Source organism: Marmota marmota, unplaced genomic scaffold (genome assembly GCF_001458135.2).
Source record: "Marmota marmota marmota unplaced genomic scaffold, marMar, whole genome shotgun sequence".
NCBI classification, from domain to species: Eukaryota; Metazoa; Chordata; class Mammalia; order Rodentia; family Sciuridae; genus Marmota; species Marmota marmota.
Genome location: NW_026000005.1, coordinates 1,139,417 through 1,165,494, shown reverse-complemented (window position 1 = coordinate 1,165,494; position 26,078 = coordinate 1,139,417). Strand labels below are relative to the sequence as shown.

Here is a 26,078-nt window from a genome sequence, read left to right as displayed (position 1 = left end):
GGGGGGGGGGGGATAGATTATGGGGTCCACTTAACTGTCATTGCCAAGCAGAAGTCACTAATGGAGCAGACTAAATAGCTCACTTCAGTGAGAAATTTTGTCGTCTTCTAGTTTCAGAAGAGTTTGAAAAGGAAACAACAGCGGTGACTGAGAAATTCACCACTGAAGAGAAACGGTAAGAACAAAAACATTCTTTTGCCAATTAGCTGCTGTTTTGGCACAGTTTTTGATATTTTGTCCTTTTAGTATTGGCCAGTTGTAACCCAGAAGCTAATGCAAAGGGAATTCTCTTCCAGCTTTGTTGAGTCAAGAGATGTGGTAATGACTGATACTAGCATCACAGAGGAACAAGCAGGGCCCGGAGAACCTGCCGCCCCTTTCTTCATTACAAAACCAGTGGTCCAGAAACTGGTGGAAGGTGGGAGCATCGTGTTTGAATGCCAGGTTGGAGGCAACCCAAAGCCCCATGTCTACTGGAAAAAATCTGGTGTTCCTCTAACAACTGGATACAGGTATTTTGACAGCTGTATAACAGAGTTCACTGTGGTTGTGCAATATATAGAAGAAGTCTAGAGAGAAGTAGAATTTATCTATGCCACCAACTCCTGCACATAGAATCTTTCACTACAGAGCTTTCATCACTGTTCTGAGGTGTTTTTACATTTTATGCAGAATATTATTGAGAAATAAAACTTTGTGACCAAAGTGGATGGGAGATATAGTCTAGTTTAATTCATTGATAGTGCTAGTGAAATAGAACATTTTATACATATACACACTCTCTGTCTGACCCTCTCTCCCAGAATGGATTCAAGATAACTTTCAATTTAAAAAAAAAAGTAATAATTAAGTTAAAAGATTAAAAAAATAGGGGTAATGTAATGAAGAAAAAAAGCTTGTCATGTATGAGAAGCTATGTTAATGAATTTTCTGAAATTGAATATAAAATCTAGTTCTAAATATCCTACAGTTTTTTTTTAAGTCAAAAAGGGCAACTTGATAACTTAAAAATGTCATGTTAAATATAGTATTCCAGAGACTTAATATTAAAATATTTAAAAATTTTATTTTTGCTATTCATTTGATCTTCAAGTGAAATAATGAATAAAGAGAAGATAACTGTTGATTAAATAACCTCATCATTTTCTCACATGAATGCTGAAGCTACTTATTTCCATAAGCAGTGTTATACTCCATATTTTAAAGAATATTTAAATATTCTTTAAGATAAAGATATATTCAAATAGTCTCTAAAATTAAATTTTTAACTTCCTTGTCCCTCATTACTCATATACATGTATTTTCCTCAGTTTTCAGCAATTTTATAATTATAGTCTATGGTAGAGCTTAGTCACATGTTTATGATTATTGAATTTTATATCACAGATTCATTGATAAACAAGTCCATTTTTTTTTTACTCTCAGAAGGGTTGTTTAGAACTGATTTTCTTGTTTATTCATTTCCATAAAGATACAAAGTAAGTTACAACAAACAAACTGGTGAATGCAGACTGGTGATTTCTATGACCTTCGCCGATGATGCAGGAGAATACACTATTGTTATCCGTAATAAGCACGGAGAAACTTCTGCCTCCGCTTCCTTACTTGAAGAAGGTAAGTTCAAAGAGTAGTTTCTATGTGCCTGATAAGAAGTGAAATGCAATGAAGCAGCTGTGCCCTGTTGCAGTATCCAAATTCTGAGACTTATTCCTTCTGTTGGCCTCAGCTTCAGACCATTCTAAGGCTGAATTTCTGAGGTTCTGTCAGGAGTTCCATTTATTGAAGGATAGCTTCTATTGCCCACTCTTGCAATGCAGGGATTCTAGATCCAGGTCCCTTCGAGGGCCAGCCAGGTAACATGCATGAGCTCAATGAAGACAGTGGCAAACTGGCGTACATGTCTTGCCTCAAGGAGCGGTAGCTCCCATCTCCCATGTGTTGACGCCAAGCAAGCACAAACCAAGTTCAATGTTGCTAGAGCTGCCAATATTTTAAAAGCTAGAAATCAAGATTTTTGATGTTCATCATTTGAAGGAAAAGAAAGTAGTAACATTCATGCCAAACACAAAATGTCTGTAGGTCACCATTATCTCTGCTAGCTGTTTACATTTACAGTGAACAGCTCTGTCTCATTTGATCTGCTCCACATCCCTTAGAGGAAGTTATTTTATTATCCCTATTTAGCAGCTAAAACACACAAGAATCAGAAAGGAAAATGAATAACAAAAAAACCACACAGCAAATCAGGAAAACCTTTAGAGTAGATCTAAAGGACTGACTACTGAAAATTTTTTTCAACAATAGTTTGACTTGTTACTATAAGTTTGGTTTTTAAATTCAATTTGATATTTATTAAGCAATTTGACAGTAGAAATTTGGAAAACTGGTTCTTCATTATTAAACTTTCCCTTGTTTAGGCTTGTCTGAATGAATAGGGCATTCATTTTTGTAAGAATATCAAAAATTAACTTATGCTCTTAACTCCTAGCTGATTATGATTCACTGATGAAATCCCAGCAAGAAATACTTTACCAGACACAAATGACTGCATTTGTTCAGGAACCCAAAGTTGGAGAAATAGCACCTGGATTTGCATACTCTGAGTATGAAAAAGAATATGAAAAAGAACAGGCCTTAATTAGGAAGAAAATGGCCAAAGATACTGTAATGGTCAGAACATTTATAGAAGACCAGGTGAGTATAACAATAACATTCTAAGTTGTCTCATAAATTATGCTTTTCTCCAGCAATACCCCTTTTTAGTTTGATATTTTCACTTTCAAGTGATGAGATCAGGGTTAGACAACTATTTATGTGTCTAAATCCACTGTTAGCAAATTTCCTTAATCTTTGTGATGTATTGCTCCTGGAACTTGAGAAACAGAGATTGTATATATGCAAAAAACATGAGTTTTGATATGAGGTTTAGGAAAAAATATAAATATTAGCACAAGTAAGTCCATTAATGCCAAGACACCTATATCTGTATGATGAACATTCCAAATGTAACCCATACTGAAAATACTATTTTACCCAAGATGCCACAGCATACACTGGCAAAAGTGACTTTTTTGTAGATTCAAAACCAAACCAAAAATAACAAGAGTCATGTGGGTTCTTTTCAACAGTTAAATATATGAGTATATGACCAATGTGATCCTACAACATGTATAATCAGAAAAATTAGAAATTATACCCCATTATGTATATCAAAGTACATAAATGCATTCTACTGTCATGTATAACTAATTAAAACAAATAAAAATTTTTCAATAAAAACATAAATTTTATTTAAAATGGAGGTACAAAACTTCAGTCATTCCTTAACACAGAAACTAATACACAACTTTAAAGAATTTCTATCAGTGAGGATATGTCTTTCTAACACATCATGTTTCTACTGCACAGGAATTCCATATTTCTACTTTTGAAGAGAGACTCATTAAAGAAATTGAATACAGAATAATAAAAACTACATTAGAAGAACTTCTTGAAGAAGATGGAGAAGAAAAGATGGCAGTTGATATTTCTGAATCTGAAGCCATTGAATCAGGATTTGAATTAAGAATCAAGAATTATAGAATTCTAGAAGGGATGGGTGTCACTTTTCATTGCAAGATGTCTGGATATCCATTACCCAAGGTAGAATATAAATACTTATCAAACCTCCATGCTACAATAATGATACAGATAAGTTACACTACAACTATTTTATCCAAATTTCATTAACATTTGCTTGGTGTTCTTGGCAGATTGCGTGGTACAAAGATGGCAAACGTATCAAACATGGAGAAAGATACCAGATGGACTTTCTACAAGATGGCAGAGCTAGTCTGCGTATACCTGTTGTTCTTCCAGAAGATGAAGGAATCTATACTGCATTTGCTAGCAATATTAAAGGAAATGCAATTTGCTCAGGAAAGTTGTATGTAGAGCCTGCAGCACCACTTTCAGCTCCAACTTACATACCCACACCAGAACCCATGAGCAGAATCAGGTGAGATTTGTAGGGAATTGAGTTGCTTAGTGTGTAAATTGTGTTTAAACACCAAACATCCCAGTAGCAAATGGCTGAGATCACACAGAAATGTACCATTGGCAAATACTGACAACTGTCTAGAGTTCTTCTTTCTTGCACTTATGTGGAATGAACAAATAATTTCGTTAGTGTACCATGCTATTCATTTTCTTAGTGCTTATACCTAATATCACAATAGCTCTTATTTATTTAACACATGATCTTCATAGATGTTATCTTTAATTCATGCAATAGCCCTACAATGTAGGCATTATTAATGCTTTCTTATAAATTGGAACACTGAGACTCTGGGAACCTTTGCAGATTGCCTTAGTTCACCTAGCTGTTAGTGGTTGTGCCAGGATTATAAATCCAGCCTGGTTTGGCTACAATATGTAAATATGGTTTGGTTTGGTTTTTAAATGTAATTTCTGTTTTCCTCCTTTAGATAAAATAGTATATTTTTCTTTTCCCATAACTTATTCATTAGTTTATTTAACCAATTAATCAATTAAGATGTCTTAGTAGTTGAACCAAGAAGGTATGTTGACTAATTAAATCCAGATGGTGAGGAAAAGACAGTAATAAGGATAGTTTCAAGACTTTGAGCCTGAGTGTCTAGATGTGTTGAATGATTACTGACCAGGAATAAGACTATACGGGGGAAAAAAACCACATAATTTGGAGAATAATTATATATTCTATTTTTGGATCCCAATGAATTTAAGGTACTTTTAAGGTACACACAATAAGTAAATTCTAAAATGACCTTACCAAATAAGAGAAAATTGTTTATTATTTTGCTGAATTTTCTAAATGTTTTGTGAAAATATTCTGTTTTGCCTTGATTTTTCAGGTCTGTCTCTCCACGTTCAGTGAGCAGGTCTCCTATACGCATGTCCCCTGCACGGATGTCCCCTGCACGGATGTCCCCTGCAAGAATGTCCCCTGCAAGAATGTCCCCTGCACGGATGTCCCCGGGACGTAGGCTGGAGGAAACAGACGAGTCACAACTTGAGAGACTGTATAAGCCAGTCTTCGTGTTAAAACCTGCTTCCTTCAAGTGTTTAGAAGGACAAACTGCCAGATTTGACTTAAAGGTTGTGGGTAGACCTATGCCAGAAACATTCTGGTTTCATAATGGTAAGTTTAGTTTTGTTCAATGAATTATTAAACACACAAAAAGGCTAGTGTGTGTGTGTCCAAGAACTTTAAAAATTTATTTTAAATCTGTTTTTGTATGTACGTATTTTTTTTAACAGGCCAGCAAGTCGTCAATGACTATACCCATAAGGTAGTCATTAAAGAAGATGGTACCCAATCACTCATTATTGTTCCTGCAACGCCCAGTGATTCTGGGGAATGGACTGTGGTTGCCCAAAATAGGGCAGGGAAATCTTCAATTTCAGTGATTTTAACTGTGGAAGGTAAATAAAATAAAAACAAAGAAACCACCTCATCTCTTGGATTGTAAACAGCCCTCCTCAATTCTAAATCGTGACCTTCCTCTTTCAGCTGTGGAACATCAGGTAAAACCAGCATTTGTGGAAAAACTGAAAAATGTCAACATCAAGGAAGGCTCCCTGCTTGAAATGAAAGTCAGAGCTACTGGTAACCCCAACCCTGACATCGTATGGTTGAAAAACAGTGACATCATCGTACCTCATAAATATCCAAGAATCAGGCAAGTTTGTTTGAAAATACAGCAATTAAGCTCATTGTGCAAGTTCAGTAACCAAGGAAGTAATACTACTTCTATATTATTGACATTTTTTTTTCACTTTTTATAGGATTGAAGGAACCAAGGGAGAAGCTGCCCTTAAAATCGATTCCACTGTCAGCCAAGACTCTGCCTGGTACACTGCAACTGCTATTAATAAGGCTGGCCGAGACACCACAAGGTGCAAAGTAAATGTTGAAGTTGAGTTTGCAGAGCCTGAACCAGAGAGAAAATTAATCATTCCACGTGGGACATATAGAGCAAAGGAGATTGCAGCCCCAGAACTGGAGCCCCTCCATTTGCGATATGGTCAAGAGCAGTGGGAAGAAGGTGACCTCTATGACAAAGAGAAACAACAGAAACCTTTTTTCAAGAAAAAACTCACTTCCCTAAGACTTAAGCGCTTCGGACCTGCCCATTTTGAATGCAGACTAACACCGATTGGTGACCCAACAATGGTAGTGGAGTGGCTTCATGATGGAAAGCCCCTGGAAGCAGCCAACAGGCTCCGTATGATCAATGAATTTGGGTACTGCAGTCTTGATTATGGAGTTGCATATAATAGAGACAGTGGCGTCATTACTTGCAGAGCCACTAACAAATATGGAACAGATCACACATCTGCTACCCTTATCGTTAAAGATGAGAAAAGTCTTGTGGAAGAATCTCAGTTGCCTGAGGGGAGGAAAGGCCTGCAGAGAATTGAGGAATTAGAGAGAATGGCTCATGAAGGTGCACTTACAGGTGTAACAACAGATCAAAAGGAAAAGCAAAAGCCAGACATCGTCTTGTTCCCAGAGCCAGTAAGAGTGCTTGAAGGGGAGACAGCTAGATTCCGCTGCCGAGTAACAGGCTACCCTCAGCCCAAGGTCAACTGGTACCTCAACGGACAGCTCATTCGCAAAAGCAAACGGTTCAGAGTTCGCTATGATGGCATTCATTATCTGGACATAGTGGACTGCAAATCATATGATACGGGTGAAGTCAAGGTCACGGCAGAAAATCCTGAAGGTGTGATAGAGCATAAAGTGAAACTTGAGATCCAACAGAGGGAAGATTTCAGGTCTGTCCTTAGGCGAGCTCCTGAACCAAAGCCTGAGTTTCAGGTTCATGAACCTGGAAAACTTCAGTTTGAAGTACAAAAGGTAGATCGACCTGTCGACACCAGCGAAACCAAAGAAATCGTGAGATTGAAGAGGGCAGAAAGAATCACCCATGAAAAAGTGTCTGAGGAGTCGGAAGAGCTGCGCAGTAAATTCAAGCGCAGAACTGAGGAGGGATATTATGAAGCCATCACAGCCGTGGAGCTCAAGTCTCGGAAGAAGGACGAATCCTATGAAGAACTCCTGAAGAAGACGAAAGATGAACTTCTCCACTGGACCAAAGAGTTAACTGAAGAGGAGAAGAAAGCCCTTGCCGAAGAAGGCAAAATCACTATTCCAACATTTAAACCTGATAGAATTGAACTTAGCCCTAGTATGGAGGCACCCAAAATCTTTGAAAGAATCCAGAGTCAAACAGTAGGTCAAGGATCTGATGCACACTTCAGGGTCAGAGTTGTGGGGAAACCAGACCCTGAATGTGAATGGTACAAAAATGGTGTGAAAATTGAGCGATCTGACCGAATCTACTGGTACTGGCCAGAGGACAATGTTTGTGAATTGGTCATAAGAGATGTGACTGCCGAGGACTCAGCCAGCATCATGGTTAAAGCTGTCAATATAGCTGGAGAAACCTCAAGTCATGCATTCTTACTTGTCCAAGGTAATTTGAAAATCTTTCATTTAATGGACCTGCCTCTATGTGTCCATGAATATCCAATAGCATAGTTTTAAAGTTTTCTTTTCCTATTGCTCATATTATAAATTTAACATAATGTGCTTTTTTCTCCCCCCTTGTAGCCAAGCAATTGATCACTTTCACACAGGAATTACAAGATGTCGTTGCTAAGGAAAAGGACACCATGGCAACGTTTGAGTGTGAAACTTCAGAGCCATTTGTCAAAGTGAAATGGTATAAAGATGGCATGGAGGTGCATGAAGGAGATAAATACAGGATGCACTCAGACAGAAAGGTCCACTTCCTCTCTGTGCTGACCATTGACTCCTCTGATGCTGAAGACTACAGCTGTGTTCTTGTAGAAGATGAAAATGTCAAAACAACAGCAAAACTTATTGTTGAAGGTAGAAAATAATGATGTCATTGTTTACTTAAGTTGTAAAGTCACCTTTGGTTTGTGACAAAATTAGTTATGCAATTTTACTTTCATGAAAATATAATTTCTTTGAGAATCAGCCATAAGCTTCTTAGCAAGAATCATGAATTTATATCCCTATTAAGAATATTGATGGTAGGGTTTTTTTTAAAGCAATATTACTTTGATATTTCACTTTAAAAATTCTATGAAATATAACTCTGCTTTCAAAAATAATAAAAAATTAAAATAACTCCTTTTGTTGAAAAATTTTCAGTCTGTTAGCAGGCAAATATTAGAAATATTCCTGATAGCATGGGAGAAAGAAAAGCTATACAGGGCATTGTCTCTATCCTAAGTCTTGATATAGAACTCTCCAGAGAAATCAGTTTACTCTTATCTTATACTTCAGGTGCTGTTGTGGAGTTTGTCAAAGAACTTCAGGACATAGAAGTTCCAGAATCATTTTCAGGAGAGTTAGAGTGTATCGTGTCCCCAGAAAATATAGAAGGGAAATGGTATCATAATGGTGTGGAGCTTAAGTCCAATGGCAAATACACAATCACATCTCGCCGAGGACGTCAGAACCTCACAGTCAAGGATGTAACCAAAGAGGATCAGGGAGAATACAGCTTTGTTATCGATGGGAAAAAGACAACTTGTCACCTTAAAATGAAACGTAAGTCTTCCCACTCCCATCAGCCATCAGTAAGCTCATGATGGTTGATCGAACAAAATAATCATGATGTTCTTTTTTGCTCAATATTTCACAGCCCGCCCCATTGCTATTCTACAAGGACTTAGTGATCAAAAAGTCTGCGAGGGTGACATTGTCCAGCTTGAAGTTAAAGTCTCCTTAGAAAACGTGGAAGGCATCTGGATGAAAGATGGCCAAGAAGTCCAGCACAGTGACCGAGTTCACATCGTGATTGACAAACAGTCCCACATGCTGCTCATTGAAGACATGACCAAGGAAGATGCTGGAAACTACTCCTTCACCATTCCTTCCCTTGGACTCTCCACCAGTGGACGTGTCTCAGTCTATAGTGAGTGTTACTTATATACTTTTGCATATCATTTCATTTTTGCAATGCTAGAAATTGAGCCTGGGATCACACACATACTGAGCTACACCCCAGCTCTAGTTTCATGGTTACATTAACATGTGAGAAAAAGAACTTTAATGAGAAGACATCTTAAACAAAATTCTGATCATAATTTTTTTTTTAATCCTTGTCTGCTTTTGCAGGCGTTGATGTGATAACACCTCTAAAAGATGTCAACGTGATCGAGGGTACCAAGGCTGTGCTCGAATGTAAGGTCTCAGTCCCTGATGTCACTTCTGTTAAGTGGTATGTGAACGATGAACAGATCAAGCCCGATGACCGTGTACAAGCCATTGTCAAAGGCACTAAGCAGCGACTTGTGATTAACCGAACTCATGCTTCAGACGAAGGACCTTACAAGCTGATGGTTGGCAGAGTTGAAACCAGCTGTGACCTCTCTGTGGAAAGTAAGGGTTATTTCATTCAGTCATTATTTTAAGCATTCTACTTTCCAACTATGATAATAACCAATTTGTTATTTAATTTTTCCCTAGAAATTAAAATTATCAGAGGTCTTCATGACCTTACCTGCACAGAAACTCAGAACGTGGTCTTTGAGGTTGAGCTATCCCACTCAGGAATCGATGTCTTATGGAATTTTAAGGACAAGGAAATCAAACCCAGTTCTAAATATAAAATTGAAGCTCATGGGAAGATATACAAATTGACAGTTCTAAACATGATGAAAGATGATGAAGGAGAATATACATTTTATGCTGGAGAAAATATGACATCTGGAAAACTTACAGTGGCAGGTTGGTACACGTTTTGTTTCACTTTATCTCTTCTGTGGACAGTCTGTTTTCATTTAAGCAATTGTTGCCCAATTCTCCCCCAATTCCCATCCATTTTCCACTTCCATGTCTCTACTCACATAGATTTCTAGTACCCTCAACATTTCCCCCACCAGCCTAAATGCCAAACGTTCACCAGGGCTTACCTCACATGCCATCTCCTCTGTAAAACCTCCTTCAGTTTCCTTGCTGGAATAGGATCTCTTTCTCCTCTGACTCCAGGATCACTTGACCCTTGTTAAATACTTGTCTTATTCCCTGTTTCCTCTTCCCACTCATAAGATAAACCCCTTAAATCTGGACTTCTTTCTCTTCTCTGTGTACTCCACATGACCTACGATCAATAAAGGTTTACCCAATTGAGTTTTATTTAAACTTTCCTACTGTAAAGGTTTATTTCCTTATTTTAGGAAATAAACTCTTGCTTCTTTAAACTTCATTTCTCTTATTTCCTTCATACTTTTTGTGCACCCAATGAATGCATGTTAACACAACTCTGCATATCTGTTTATCTCTTATGACATGAGTAGGAATAATACCAGTCCCATTCATCAGAGATGCTTAGCTTTAAAATGAAAGATCAAATGCATAAACTAGTTTTCAACAATAACTAGAAATCATCATCAATTTTTTGGTTTGTTATAATTTAATAACAGAGGAATTAAAATACTACATTCAGATTAAATTGTGTGGTCCATGCCACTTGGTATATAAGCAAGTTAGATAGTAAAAGTGGTATGAAAGTTTAATAATTTATGCTTTATTACATCATAAGATTTCCTCTGAGATTTGACCATAAAAATACAATACAACAAAATCTCAACTTCTGCACTTTGATATGTTTAATGTAAACTACATGTTTTTAAGTGTGTGAAAACAAGGAAAAAACTATGAGTTCTTTGGTGATTTCACTCAACATTTTTAAAGTGCCTACCATAGGCCAGGTACTTTTAGAAGCTCAGGACATGAAAATGAGTGAGTTATGATATTTTTTCCTGAAGAACTCAAATTTTAGAGGGGAACAGATACATAAGCTACATAAGCAACTGAATTGTTAAAGCAATTATTTCTGATGATGATGGAAGAGGCAGTGGAAGAAACTGTTTGGGAGAGGTGACATTTGTCAACACATTGATTTTTAGTATACAGGAGTCCTCAATCCTATAAAAGCATTAATGACTTAAACATTTTGTTTAGCAAAATGTTCCCAACCAAATATCAGTCATATTTCCAGGAAATATTCCTCACAGGGACCAAATACAATGTTTAGAAGAAGGAACTCAGTTAAAGGTCATTCAACTTGTGTGCTGTGCATTATGATTCTCAGAATTCTGTATTTTTATCAGTTGCTTTTCCTTTGCAAAACTGTTCTGATTCCAGTATATTCTCTGGTTATTAGTCATGCATATGTAGAATAAGAGATTTCTGTGATAGCTTCTAAATATGGGTAAAAATAATCTCATTAGACATTTCACAGTGTTCAAAATTGGTGTTTCAAAGTTTGATTTTAAATTGCACAAACATTACTTTATTCTATAAATACTTTAAAAGAACTCACATGTACTTCTCTTGTTCCCAAGGTGGGGCAATCTCCAAGCCACTCACAGATCAGACTGTAGCTGAATCCCAGGAAGCTATATTTGAATGTGAAGTTGCCAACCCTGATTCTGAAGGTGAATGGTTGAGGGATGGCAAACACCTGCCACTCAGCAACAACATCAGAAGTGAATCTGATGGCCACAAAAGGAGACTTGTTATTGCTGCCACCAAGTTAGATGACATTGGAGAATATACCTATAAGGTGGCCACTTCCCAAACATCTGCCAAACTCAAAGTTGAAGGTCAGTGATATAACAGAGTTATCTTTTCCAAATCATATTGCTTTCTTAACTGTTATTTTAGAAGTCAAGTGGTATAAACATTTTGGATGATATGAATCTTCATTTCATAAAAACATTATAAATTCTCTGAACTTTCCTTCTGAGCCATATCAAATGTGTCTATGTGATGAGATAAAGCTATTTCATAGGCTCTGTGAAGTAATTAAATCAGACACTGATTCCCCATTTCTCTTTCATCCTTCTCCAGTCAGTCTATTAAGCTATTAGTATATGGTTATGCAAATTTCATCCCAGTCTATATTTCAAACATAGAAAAACATTGCAAAATGTCATGTCCAACTGAATCCCATGTTTCCCTAAATAATCTTTTAGAATGAGGAACTGCATACTGCAAAATTTTTGTAACCATTGTTTTGTAAGATGACTGGGTAATCGTCTTGTTCAGGACTTATTTTCCTTGCTGTTCTTTAATATTTTCTAAACCGATCATTAATTCATCTTCAGCTGTCAAAATTAAGAAGACTCTGAAGAATCTCACAGTGACAGAGACACAGGATGCTGTTTTTACCGTCGAGCTTACACATCCTAATGTCAAGGGTGTCCAGTGGATCAAAAATGGGGTTGTGCTGAAATCCAATGACAAGTATGATATCTCAGTCAAAGGAACAATTTACACTCTGAGAATTAAAAACTGTGCCATCGTGGATGAGTCTGTCTATGGCTTCAAGCTTGGAAGGCTGGGAGCCAGTGCCAGACTGCATGTTGAGAGTAAGTTGACTTGGAAACAATTTACAAGGAAGTCATTCATGATTACCATTAAGTTAACCCTATCACTGAATTTCTCTATCTTCACTAGCTGTCAAGATCATTAAAAAGCCAAAGGATGTCACTGCCTTGGAAAATACCACTGTTGCCTTCGAAGTCAGTGTTTCCCATGACACGGTTCCAGTAAAATGGTTCCATAAGAATGTGGAGATTAAGCCAAGTGACAAGCACAGACTGGTCTCAGAGAGGAAGGTCCACAAGCTGATGCTGCAAAACATTGCCCCCTCAGACGCTGGGGAATATACAGCTGTGGTGGGGCAACTGGAGTGCAAGGCAAAGTTGTTTGTGGAGAGTAAGTTTTTAGGCAGCCCCACTGCTCTACGATTCTACCTACCATTTGTTTTGTTTCATTTAATTTTAAAATAAAATATATTAACTGAAGTGCTCTCTCTCATTTTCCCTAGCATTACACATCACAAAAACCATGAAAAGCATTGAGGTACCTGAGACCAAAACTGCCTCCTTTGAATGCGAGGTGTCCCACTTCAATGTCCCTTCCATGTGGCTGAAGAATGGAGTGGAAATTGAGATGAGTGAAAAGTTCAAGATAGTTGTGCAGGGAAAACTCCACCAGCTCATCATCATGAACACCAGCACAGAAGATTCAGCAGAATACACGTTTGTCTGTGGCAATGACCAAGTCAGTGCCACCCTGACAGTGACTCGTAAGTACAAAAATACATATATGTATGTATGTATATGTGTGTGTGTGTGTATATATATATATATATTTTTTTATTTAAATGCACATATTCAGTGGACTCATTATTATTTCATATCCTAGACTTTTCCTTACCCAACATTTATTCTACTCAAAAAATTAAAAAATTAAAAAAACTTGACTGACATATCTAGTGTGTGTTCACACTGTTAGGTGCTAGCACCCCCACCAGGATAAAATTTCCCAATTATAGTAGCTTTGAAAGGCTACTCAGAAAGATGCTTCATTGTCTATCACTTCATCTTTCTGCTCCTCTCGCAGTTGGCATTGTCCTGTACAGGATATGGAAGACATCAAAGCTCCTGTCTCTGCATTGTAATCTGTTCAACAGACATACTAATAACATATCAAGTTTTCATGGTGCATCTGTTACCACACACATCGTATTTACGTGAAGTCTCCTTGGGTGTTTTCCCTTTCCCCCTTGCAGCAATCATGATTACATCCATGCTAAAGGACATCAATGCTGAAGAAAAAGACACCATTACCTTTGAGGTGACAGTAAACTATGAAGGCATCTCTTACAAATGGTTAAAGAATGGTGTGGAAATCAAGTCAACTGACAGGTGCCAGATGAGAACCAAAAAGCTCACACACTCACTGAACATCAGGAATGTTCACTTTGGAGATGCTGCTGACTACACATTTGTGGCTGGAAAAGCAACCTCGACAGCCACACTTTATGTGGAAGGTATGGCTTTATAAGTGTCATAGTAATAGGGGAAAAAAAAGATAAAACCTACTGTATAAAATGTTAGTCCATCAATTGATAAAGAGATAAATAAAAGGTAGTACTTCCAAACAGTGGCATATTAATTACCAATGAAAAGGAAGTACCGATGTGTTCTACAATGTGGATGAATATTGAAAAATTTACACTAAGTGGAAGAAGTAGTCAGCCACAAAGGACCACAGATTATATAATTCCATTTATATGAAATGTCCAGAATACCCAAATCTATTGAGAGTGGGAAGAGTATGGGGGTGATAGCTAAGGGGTACCTGTTTTCTTTTGGGGGAAATTAGAATGTTATAAAATTATAGTGATGGTTGCACAACTCTGAATTTGAATACACTGGGAGCCATTTAATTGTGTACTCTATGTGAGTGAATTCTATAGTATGTGAATTACATATCAGTAAGGCTGTTAAAATGGTCAACTTTTTTACATGCTATTTTCCAGCTCGTCATATAGAGTTCAGGAAACACATTAAGGACATTAAGGTTCTTGAGAAAAAGAGAGCCATGTTTGAATGTGAAGTCTCTGAACCTGACATTACTGTACAGTGGATGAAAGATGGCCAAGAACTGCAGATTGCAGAGAGGTTAGTAATTTTGTCTTATTGTATCCCAGTAATGCTGTTTCTTTTGAATCACATACATTAAGCTCCAATTTACATTTCATCCACAGAATAAAGATTCAGAAGGAGAAATATGTCCACCGCCTTTTGATCCCATCCACGCGGATGTCCGACGCCGGCCAGTACACAGTGGTAGCAGGAGGCAACATGTCCACTGCTAACCTCTTTGTAGAGGGCAGGGATGTTCGCATTCGAAGTATTAAAAAGGAGGTTCAGGTATTGTCTACAAGCTGAATTTTATGAGACATCATCAATAGTGCCTAATCCATAGTTTTATATTTTAATTTTTGATTTCTAAATTTTCTTTCTTTTTTTTTTTTGTTTGTTTGATGTCTACATTTTCTAGCCACAGTCTTTTAAAGATTAAAATCAGCTCATCCCTGCTGGCTTAGATTCTTATGCTGACACCAATTTAGTCATAGTTTCTACTCACTTGGGGAATATGTGTGTCCTTAGCAGCTGTCTAAGTACTTTAATTAGAGCATGTGTAGAGACCTCACTGTAACAAGTGGCCACTTGCTGAGCAACACCAACCAGAAATGAACTAAAATTTAAATTATGATGTTCAGACATCAATTAGAATTAAGGAAATTTAAAATGAGGTAGAAAATTCTCGGGTTTCTATCTAGGGAGAGGCAGGTGTGCAAGGATTTAGTGCTGAGAACTCTTTCTGTGAGGAATTCCAGTCTGAGCAGCACTGGACTCCTCTTAAGGATGCTGAGCAAACACCTTTGCTCTCTACTGTATTTGCAGAGTTGGTCCTCATGGGTACCAGTCTTCCCAAGTGATGCAATGGAGGGAATGTGTTCAGAGAAATACCTTTTGAGTTCAACTTCACCATATTGCTTATCCAAAGACCTTAGGCCATCGTGAAAAAGCTTTCAATGAGGATTCAGATCACCTGAATGTCTTCTAGTCTTTATTTTCCAATTCTGAACCTTATTGCTGTTTTTCCTTTTTTTTTTTTACTTTTAAAGCAAAGATAATAACTCCGACCTAGCTTGCCAAGTTATTGTTCATATAATATGAAATCAAGTTGAATAGTGACTTCAAAGAGCTCTATAAATAATTGAAAGTCCCCAGTGTAATATGTCATTACTTTTTTATTATTAATTAAGAAGCAAAAATTTAAAGATGAAATGATTGTCTCCCTGGACAGCCTCCCTCATTAGTGCAGGTATAAACATGATTCTCTACAAAAGAAGTTTGGGTAGCATTTGTCAAAGACTAGGCAGGAAAAATTAGAATATTACATAATCAGCCAACTTATAATGTACAGATTTTGTGTGCTTGTCAAATCAACAGTTTTAGAAATAAGAGGAAACTAGATCAGATTTCAGTTTTCTTTTTGTTACTCTATCAACAGGTCATTGAGAAACAGCGTGCTGTAGTTGAGTTTGAGGTCAATGAAGACGATGTAGATGCCCATTGGTATAAAGATGGCATTGAAATTAATTTCCAAATCCAAGAACGACACCAATATGTGGTAGAGAGAAGAATCCACCGTATGTTTATCTCTGAGACCAGACTGAGTGATGCGGGTGAATACACCTTTGTGGCAGGAAGGAACCGGAGTTCTGTGACTCTTTATGTCAATGGTACGTAGTAGAGATTTAACCAATTATATGGATCCATCTGGAGTAATCCTCTCTTTTAAGTAACTGAAGTTCTGGTAGTTCCTGGGCAGTTTCTAAAGAATACATGGCACTTATATGACTGAAGATACATTTATTTTCACACTATACTTCTGGGAAAGGGAGGGTAGCTATTACAAGTATTATTGAGAGGTCATTTCCAGGAAGCACCTAAAGGCCATATCCTCTTTTGATTGATCAATGCTGTTGAATGTCCACTGTGTGTCAATTATTATATGTCCCACATATGATTCTAAATACTGCATTAAAGTGTTTTAGTTCTCTGTCCCAAGTGCTTAAGTACCAATACCAACATTATACAGGTGATAGAGACATTTCCAGGTTCTGGTGTGAAGAATCTGGGAGAATCCTAAGATTCCCTTTGAGACTGTGGGAGGGTCCAGAGCCACAGATACTATGGATTTAGGTCCTTATTGCCTCAAGCTCTAAGATCAGAGGTTCAAGTTCCACATACTACCAAGCACTCTGGCGGAGCCTGAGAGCAGTCTGTCCTCAGGCGGGTACCATTAGACCTCTGCTTTCTTCATTAGAATCCTTATTGCTGAATTTGAGACTGGTCTAGATTGAAGGCTAATGTAGATACACAGAGGAAAAATAGAACCTTCCTCCCATCCCTATCCTGGGCTCTATCTTGAACACAATACCCATAAGTCAGACACAGGAACACTCAAGATTCACAAATGTGAACCATTTACCAACCATTTTCCTGGGTTCCTAAAAGACCAACTGGTCATAATATCCAGTTTTTACTTCTGTATTAGTGGTGGAGAAGCTGAGACATGAAGTTCTTTTCTATAGTAGTGTTAGAAACCGGCCTTGTAAAAGTCCTCTCTCCCTTTGGGTTCTGCGAACTGCCCAGGTCCCCTTGCTCATTCAACACTGAGAATAAGCTTTAAGTAACATAACAGAAATTTTTGTAAAATCACTTAATTGAGCTTAACTAGATCTGAAATAATATTCATTTATTGTTTCAATACATACTGATTGCATTTCACTGGCACCTGTTTATAGTGAACTGACAATGATATATACACAAATCCTTGCAAAACAAATAAACCTGAATGGAATGAGCTGCCCCATTGCATGACTTTTATTTGATTGATTAATTGATACTATGGATTGAACTTAGGGGTGCTTTATCATTGAGCTATACCTTTAGCCCCTTTTGATTTTTTATTTTGGTCTTAGGTCTTCCTAAGTTGCCAAGACTGACCTTGAACTTGTAATCCTTCTGCCTCAGCCTCCCAAGAAGTTAAGACTATAGATGTGCGCTATTGCACCTGGCTCCAAATGACTTTTAAAAATAAGTAGCTCATAGAAGTTGTTCTAGAATTATCTTAGGCGTTCAATGTTATGTACCATCAAGGAACTAAAATAAACATATTATAGTGAGAAACTGCATTTTCAGCAATACCCTCCATCCCATGTTTAAAAAAAAAAATCTTCTGAAGCTATTCCTTCTACTTGAGGGCGAAATTCCTGCTTAGAATAAATAATGTTTTAATATTTAATTTAAAGATATCACAATTCCAAAATTTTGCTTCTGGCAACAAATGAGTGTAGAGTCCTGTGTGCTCTCTGTGTTTTCACACTTTTTCATAGGCTGTCTCTGTCCTTTACTTCCAGCTCCAGAACCACCCCAAATTCTGCAAGAGCTCCAGCCGGTCACTGTGCAGTCTGGCAAGCCTGCCCGTTTCTGTGCTGTGATATCTGGCAGACCACAGCCCAAAATTTCCTGGTACAAGGAGGAACAGCTGCTTTCCACTGGCTTCAAGTGCAAATTTCTTCATGATGGGCAGGAGTACATGCTTCTGCTCATTGAAGCCTTCCCAGAGGATGCTGCTGTCTACACCTGTGAAGCCAAGAATGACTACGGAGTTGCCACGACCTCTGCTTCACTTTCAGTGGAAGGTAGGAGTGCTACTTGCTAATGAAGCCCGCAAGCCAGATTCTTTGCTCTCCCAGTGCATTTAAATTACAATCTGGAACTTGTAAAAGATTCTACCCAACTTTGAAAGTGTTCCATTGTAAAATAAATGAAGATAAATCTGCATGCTCCCTTCTGTGAGATCTGTGTGGTGAATTAATCATGACAAAACCTTTGGTCTTTTTGTTTAGTTCCAGAAGTCGTGTCTCCTGATCAGGAAATGCCAGTTTATCCTCCTGCCATTATTGCCCCACTTCAGGACACCGTCACTTCTGAGGGACGGCCAGCCCGTTTTCAATGCCGAGTTTCTGGGACAGGTAGGCTTATACACGAAAGCTCTCATTGCTAGTATTTACAAAGAATGATGGAAAGAAAATCCTCTCTCACCTTTTCCTCTATCACGAACATCTTATGCATAATGTGAAGCTTGATGGGTATCTAACAGGCTCACTTGAATTATTGAATGAAGAATTAGATGAGGGGCTGGGGATGTGGCTCAAGCGGTAGCGCGCTCGCCTGGCATGAGCGCGGCCCAGGTTCGATCCTCAGCACCACATACAAAACAAAGATGTTGTATCCGCCGATAACTAAAAAATAAATATTAAAAAAATTTAAAAAAAAAAAGAATTAGATGAATATTTTCCACTACTGTTGTATAGCCTTAAAAATGGTTAAAGTGGTAAATCTCGTGTGTGCATATTGTGTGTGTTTTCACCACAGTTAAAAAAAAAATTAGCTCAGTGTTTTCCACTAATCGTCAAAAAATGTCATGTTCCCTTATGAATGTAGCTGCACTTTTATCCCCTGATTGAGACATTACAATGACAAAAACTATACTTATTATTGTACTAATTATAATAATATCTGCAAGTGTTTCAAAAAAGAGTCCATTTACATGTAAGACATTATTTAGTCTATGAACAATCCTGTATGAATTATCTGTTCCTTTGAAAGGCAATAGCGTTCAAAAGTGGGAGCTTAATGGTCAGAGAGGCTAGATTTGAATCTTGGCTCCAATGTGTGACCTTCAGTAAATGTGTGGTTTATCTGTTTCTATTTCCCTCACAAATGAGGATATTATTGCATTCAATCTTAGAATATTCATCTCTTGAGGGAGAGATACCGAACTAGCACTGGAACCTGGTGCATGCAACATGGAACCTATTAGAAAGTAAGCTCATGAGAACAAGTGTAGACCCTTACTCAAGAATAGCACCCTGGTACATAGCTGGCACTCCATAGCAGGGTTGGCTTGGACAGTGAATGACTGTTATGTGACCAACAGCAATCACTGAAGCCCATTACCAGGATTAAGCTAGCTGACTTGAATTGGTATAATGCCCAGTGCCATCATAGACAAATCACTCAGAATTCACTGCTTCTATTTTTATTTGAAGCTTACATTTCACACATTATCAGCCCTTCCCCTCACCCCAGAAGTCTGACTTTGGAAAAATGAAATAATACATGTAGAGCCATTTCAAACCAGTTATGATTACACAGATAGAGATGAGATAAATCAAAGGAATAAATTATTGATTTGTCCTAAATGAAACTCATTGCCTCATTTGCTTGGCTTTTGTATACCAACACTAAAGGGAAATTTCAGAGCTCAAGTATCTCACTGTACTCTTAATCAATTTTATTGTTTTGTTTATTATGCTTCTCCCATTAGTTTATAACCCAATCTCTACCTTGCCAGGGTCTATTTTCCCAAACAAGTTAGTGTTTCAATAAGTCTTCTGACCTAATGATTTCCTCCTCTAGGATGGAGATGGTAAGCTGGAAACCAAATGGACCTGTGGATTGTATGATCATAATTAAAATACAATACACAGAAAGCACCAATAGGCACAGTGCCAAGTGACTGGTGCTCAGTGCATTCATTTTATTATACCCACATGGAGGCTGTATATGCATAAAAGTCTAGTATTAGATGAGCAACACAGGCAAAGATTAGAGACTTTCTGTCATTGAGCCATAGTGTTTGAGAAACACTAAATATCAATAAATCAGGACTGATCTGATAATATCCTACTAATACAATAAAGAAAAATTATTTTAAAATTAGATTCACTAAAACTACACTAAATAATTTACCCATTCATTGAATATTATACAAAGCTTTTCATATAAACAGATATAAATCATCCAAAGTAGTAATAGTTATCTCAGCTATATTTATATAAATTTTTTGTCTATAGAAAAATATAGTTTTGCCTTGAAGCTGTTGCAAAAACATATTTTAAGCTTTCTATAAGATTCTGGGGTAAAAAGAGAAGAATTCTGTCTTTTCTGCATGACTAATGCCTTTAAATGCTTGAATGAGTCTTATAAATTCATGAGATCATTAATTCCCTATGTGTGGTAATGTTTCTTATACATGTACAGGGTTAAGCATCCTCTTGTAGATATATTTTCTATATGACAGATATTGAATTCATTAAATAAAATGCCCTTTCAAAAGCTTACCAAATCACAAATTCATCCCTGGGTCTGAAAATATTTCCACAATATACCCTGACTAGGTATTACCTAAAAGAGTAAACACAGTCCTGCCTTCTATGAAGTGGATAAAACTGAGTTTTCAAAAGCCTTGGTCTTGTGTTTCTGGGGACTCCTGAACCATGTCATAGGGTTCCAAGCCATCTGGTGATGCTTTTCTCACAGTGAAAATGTTATTTATGGCAGGTCTCTGGTGACCCCTACTGGTCAAAGATAAATTTAGAAAAGTAAAATGTTTTTTGCCTTTATTTTATTTATTTATTTATTTTAAATAAATGACAGTGGAATGCATTACAATCCTTATTACACATATACAGCACACTTTTTCATATCTCTGGTTGTATATAAAGTATGTTGACACCAGTTCATGTCTTCATACATGTACTTTGGATATGATGGCTATCATCCTTGCTAACCTCCTGCCCCCTTCCTTTCCCTCCCACCCATCTGCCCTATCTAGAGTTCAATTTTTAAACAATACAACTTACAGCTAGCTTCTTGCAAGTTAGTGTCATTTATTTGGAGGCTGATAGTGACTAGCTAAATGAAGTAACTAGTAGTGAGGGATGTCCATTGTTCATTTGAGCATCTATTCCATTTCTATTCTACTGACATTTATTGTATCCCTACAGCTGAGATGTTATACTAGGTGCCGGGGGTGCACAGAACAGGCTGTAGGTGAGGGGATGAGTGTGGGCAGCTGGAGCCCAAGGTTGTAATCGCTACAACAAGTCCACACATCAGTCTGGGAGATAGTCAGAGGATGCTGTATTGAAGAAGTAAGACCATCAGGCACAATGGTGTTACAGGCAGAGAGAACCTTCCTAAAGTCACTTTGTGTACTGGAAGTGACAAGTGATTGAGTATGGTTGGAAAGCAATGTCCTGAGAGGATAAGGACGCTAGAAAAGAAGACAAAGGCCAGATACTATAGTGTTGGTATTTTATGCTTAGGATTTTGGAGTTTATCTTGTTTACTTTGAGGAGCCACTGCAGGATTTTTAAACTCCTGGGTAACATGATCAGGCTTGTTTTTGAGAAATAACACTATGATAAGGAACAGAGAAATGGACAGATATAGGAGGCGAGACTGAAGAGGGACTGGGGAGAGGCTGCTATTGTAGGATGGAGAGTGCTGGCCAGTCTTCCCCAAGGGGAGTCAGGAGGGAGAAGTAAGTATATTGCCAAGGGAGGTTTTGCCCTTTGGCTCATTTGCTGTTGGCAGTTCATGTGTGTCCTCCTTCAGTTCACAAAGGAAAAACTGTCAGTGGGAATAGCAGAGGACCTTGTACAGGGATGAATGAACTCTGCATCCTTCCGTTTCCATTGGCGATTAAAAACACACCTAGCATATTAAGTAGTTGCAGGATGGCTGTGCAGTTCCATGTGATGGTGTTGCCAATTATGTCACATGTCTTTGTCTTTGGGCATGGAATTGAAGACACTGTGATGTTAGGTACTCTCATTCTAATGAATGACTTGTGCCAGTGGCTTATAAAGCCTTTCATGCATGCTATGTCATTTAATTCTCACAGCCATTTTATGCAATGAATTGTGGCACTCCTCATTTTTCAAATGAGAAGACTGATCAGAGAGGCTAAATGATATAGCCAAAGTCACACAGCTGGCCCAGAGCAGTGTCAGGATTCCATGCTTTAACTTACCTTGGAACAACAAACCAATATGTTTCATTCAAAGGAGAACCCGTAGTTTATAAACAACTACCATCATAGGAAGGAGGGTAACCTTCATAGATCAAAACTGTTGCCAAAAGGCCAAGGATGGGGTTGTTAGAAGATTCCTATGGATGGTATTGAGATAGGAAGTGGGATAGTTCCAAAAACAAGATGGCTTTGATTCTGGCAATTTAAACCTAATTTTAACACCTAAATTTAAAATGCACATTACCATAAAGTACAACAGTATAATAATATTTTATCCTTTATTTGGGTTTGTATTTCTATTAAGATGGCTCAAAACATGTATGGAAATAGTTTTATTGTAACTGCTACTTGGGAAAAAATTTTAATTTTTAAGGTGCCCAAATTCCATGAAGCTCTCAGTGTCTGTCTGTCTCTCTGTCTCTCTCAATTTAAATTTTTTTCTTCTGTACAATTATTTGTGCCATACATTTTGCTTAACTGAGCCTTTTGACACCTGTTCATTGATAACAAAAAGTACAGATTTTTGTCTTCTGCCTTCAAGAATGTCTACTTTAGACTTTATAGGATGTTGATTTTCTCAGCTGTCTTTTTGATTGATCACTGTGAAAACTGCAAGTGGAGATTTTCCTTATTTCTGTCTCAGAATACAGCCACAATCCTGAATCCGTCATTCACAATGACTGTTTTTCAGGACCATGTTTTTCTCAAGGTCGCTAAATACGTCAAAATTGTGTTCCTGTCTGTATCCACCACATGATCTCCAAATGCCTCAAAAGAGTATAACTAAAATTCTATCATGTTAAATATTTCAAATCAGTGAGATAGAGCAAGCCAGGTTTTTCTAGAATCATGATTCCTTCCTGAAGATGAAAGGAAGTCATTTAATAGTGGATTTATAGTCCGTCCAAAGGAAAAGTATAATGTCCTTAAATAAGCATGATGCAGTCTCTAGTCTGATATTATGTTTGCAGGTAATATTTAACACTTACTTATTTGGGGGACTTAGATGTTGACTTTTCTTTTTGATACAGATCTAAAAGTGTCTTGGTACAGCAAAGACAAGAAAATCAAGCCATCTCGGTTCTTTAGAATGACTCAGTTCGAAGACACTTACCAACTGGAAATTGCTGAAGCTTACCCAGAAGATGAAGGAAGTTATACTTTCGTTGCTAGCAACGCTGTGGGCCAAGTGTCAAGCACAGCCAACTTGGGACTGGAAGGTAGAGTAAAGCCACTTTAAGGCCACATTTTGATAGAGCTCTAATCTCACAGCACCAGTAACAATTACTAAATATTTCATGTAAATCATTGTTGGTCCTACCATTTTCTTTTAATTCAACTAATTATTTCCATGTCATATGCAGTGCTCTGGCTCCTCAGTTACCCCTTCTCCCCATGAGTCAGGGACCATTATTTTTTATTTTGCCTGCTTTTTCCCCATAGACTTGTGACCGGTCACTGTCATCACCAGCTTTTCTGTCTCCTGATCAGCCTGTGTCCCAAAGGGGAAAGAGATGCTGAAAGAATGGGCATATTTGTTTTTTCATTTAGCTGGGATGAGAATCATTAAAAAAAAAAAAAGCAATGAAGTGCTATTACCCTCCCATTGTATTGACACAATTATGATTTTACAGGAGTGACAGTAGACAATTTCACATCTGTTCACAAGCTGGAGGTGTTTACCATCCCTCAAAGAAGGCCTAGTGTTGAGTGGCCAGGTATTAAAGTGGATTCACATTTCTGTTAGTTGGGGATCTGAAGTTGTCAGCAGACATACTTCCTTCAGTTCAAAGACAGGGTAACATGCTAATGCATCAGACTATTTTTTTCGGAATGAATATAGTCTAAGTAGTGTTAGGTATACACAAATACACAGTGATTTAGGAAAATGTATGTTTGTTCCTTAACTTTGAACACTTACTATAATGAGATACTTTCTTAATAATAAGTAATAATAAATAAAATAATAAATAATAATAAATAAAAAAAGAAAATGTTGTTTCACAATCAGAGGAAGAAAAGACAAGAATACCTAAACTCATTTCCTAACTCCACTTTTCTCAAACAATATGATGAAGTTCCTTAACCAATTGGGGTCTCAGCTTTCCTGTCTGGGAGTGGAAGTGAACTTGTGTGACTTTGATTCCATGGTGACATCCAATGGCAAAGCATTAAGATTGGACTGGAGTTTAGTTCGTTGTTGAAATTTGATATAGATCTTTAGACAACTCCAAACGTGTTTTGGTTTCAGTGCAGGGAAAAGACATTAAAAACTGGCATGCTTCTTTTCAGGATTTAGCAAATATGAAGAAGTTACATCAAACTCCCTGTGGCATGTCTCTTCATCAATTTCATTTAAGAAGGAGGCCTTTGGCCAAAAGCCCATCTTCATCCAGCCTCTATCAAGCCTCAGGGTGCACAGCGGGGAGACAGTCAGATTTCATGCAAGGGTTTCTGGTATTCCCAAGCCAGAAATCCAGTGGTTTCATAATCAGCAGCCAATTCCACCAACAAAAGATGTAGTTTTCCATTTTGAGGAGTCCACAGGCATGGCTTTATTGCTTATAGTTGATGCTTACTCAGAGCATGCTGGGCAGTATTCTTGCAAAGCAGCCAATAGTGCTGGGGAAGCCACTTGTGCAGCTACACTCACAGTGACTCCGAAAGGTAAAGCCCATCTTACTTCAAGGACTTTGATTTGCTGCATACCTTCTAGTCCCACTGTTACTAACAACAGTCTCTGCTGTTTGTTTCACTGCATACTGTAGTCAGCCTGTAATTTACTAATAAAGTAACACCCAACAAGGCTCCCCAAGTCCTCGACCATGGCTCGACCTATGTACCTTAAATCTCATGTGTGTTCTGTGCATTGGAGAACCAGTAATGATTTCTCTAGGTACCAACTTGGCTTGACTTTTTTCACTTTTCTAAACAAATTTGCCTCAGTAAATGATCTATGTGCTTTATATTGTTCATATGACGGAGGGAGAATAAATGGTATCCCAAATAGAGTCAGTTAAAAAAAAAAGAGGAGGGGTGGGGAAACAGACTGTGTCACTCCACTTAGCTGCAAGGACAACAGAAGGAAGAAATCAGAACTGTATGGCAACCGCATAAGCCTTCATCAACCACTCATGACTGGAACGCTGGGAATGAATTTTCTTTTTGTGTGATCCTGACATCCATACTACATCTGGCATGCTGCTTCCAAGTGACAATGACACCTTTCATCTTCATCTTCCATGCTATTATATGTTACTAACCTAGCCAAGTGACAAAGTTGAGATCTTAATATTCTTTTCTTTTTCTTGTCACTTGATTATACAGTGCAAGCCCTAGATAGGCAAAGTTCTGGGAAAGATGTAAGAGAGTCCACCAAGTACCAGGCAGTGGCAGATTCCTCTTTCACAAATGAGGAGAGCAAAATATCCCAAAAGGAAGTTAAGTCATTTCAAGGATCATCATATGAATATGAAGTGCAGGTTTTTGAAAGTGTATCTCAAAGTTCTGCCCACACAGCTGCCTCTGTTCAAGATGTAGAGTTGCACCATACCACGTCCCTTTCACAAATTGCAGAAAGCTCTGAGTTGTCTGAGAAATGTGCTCAAGAGTCCATGGGTGAGGCACCGAAGATTCTCCTGCACCTTCAGGACCTCACTGTAAACTGTAGTGACACTGCTCAGTTCCTCTGTGTTTTAGAAGACGAATCTTCTGTTGATGTAACCTGGACTCATGAAGGCGTAAAGAT

The 26,078-nt window shown here is 37.8% G+C and overlaps 1 protein-coding gene across 50 annotated transcripts in view; it reads left to right on the top strand.

Moving 5' to 3' along the window:
* Window positions 1-26,078, top strand: part of Ttn (titin) — a 282,873-nt gene that overhangs the window by 24,104 nt on the left and 232,691 nt on the right. For all 50 annotated transcript variants that reach the window (XM_048808084.1, XM_048808057.1, XM_048808041.1 and 47 more), the window contains 26 exons: window positions 112-175; window positions 297-512; window positions 1,472-1,614; window positions 2,489-2,694; window positions 3,409-3,642; window positions 3,753-3,997; window positions 4,875-5,161; window positions 5,281-5,445; window positions 5,534-5,702; window positions 5,809-7,502; window positions 7,640-7,921; window positions 8,345-8,611; window positions 8,706-8,978; window positions 9,182-9,445; window positions 9,533-9,793; window positions 11,413-11,673; window positions 12,178-12,441; window positions 12,530-12,790; window positions 12,903-13,163; window positions 13,650-13,910; window positions 14,403-14,544; window positions 14,631-14,796; window positions 15,947-16,178; window positions 17,862-18,146; window positions 18,354-18,479; window positions 23,362-23,550. In XM_048808084.1, coding sequence (XP_048664041.1) covers window positions 112-175; window positions 297-512; window positions 1,472-1,614; window positions 2,489-2,694; window positions 3,409-3,642; window positions 3,753-3,997; window positions 4,875-5,161; window positions 5,281-5,445; window positions 5,534-5,702; window positions 5,809-7,502; window positions 7,640-7,921; window positions 8,345-8,611; window positions 8,706-8,978; window positions 9,182-9,445; window positions 9,533-9,793; window positions 11,413-11,673; window positions 12,178-12,441; window positions 12,530-12,790; window positions 12,903-13,163; window positions 13,650-13,910; window positions 14,403-14,544; window positions 14,631-14,796; window positions 15,947-16,178; window positions 17,862-18,146; window positions 18,354-18,479; window positions 23,362-23,550 — 7,218 coding nt within the window. The remainder of the gene's footprint in view (window positions 1-111; window positions 176-296; window positions 513-1,471; window positions 1,615-2,488; window positions 2,695-3,408; window positions 3,643-3,752; window positions 3,998-4,874; window positions 5,162-5,280; window positions 5,446-5,533; window positions 5,703-5,808; window positions 7,503-7,639; window positions 7,922-8,344; window positions 8,612-8,705; window positions 8,979-9,181; window positions 9,446-9,532; window positions 9,794-11,412; window positions 11,674-12,177; window positions 12,442-12,529; window positions 12,791-12,902; window positions 13,164-13,649; window positions 13,911-14,402; window positions 14,545-14,630; window positions 14,797-15,946; window positions 16,179-17,861; window positions 18,147-18,353; window positions 18,480-23,361; window positions 23,551-26,078) is intronic.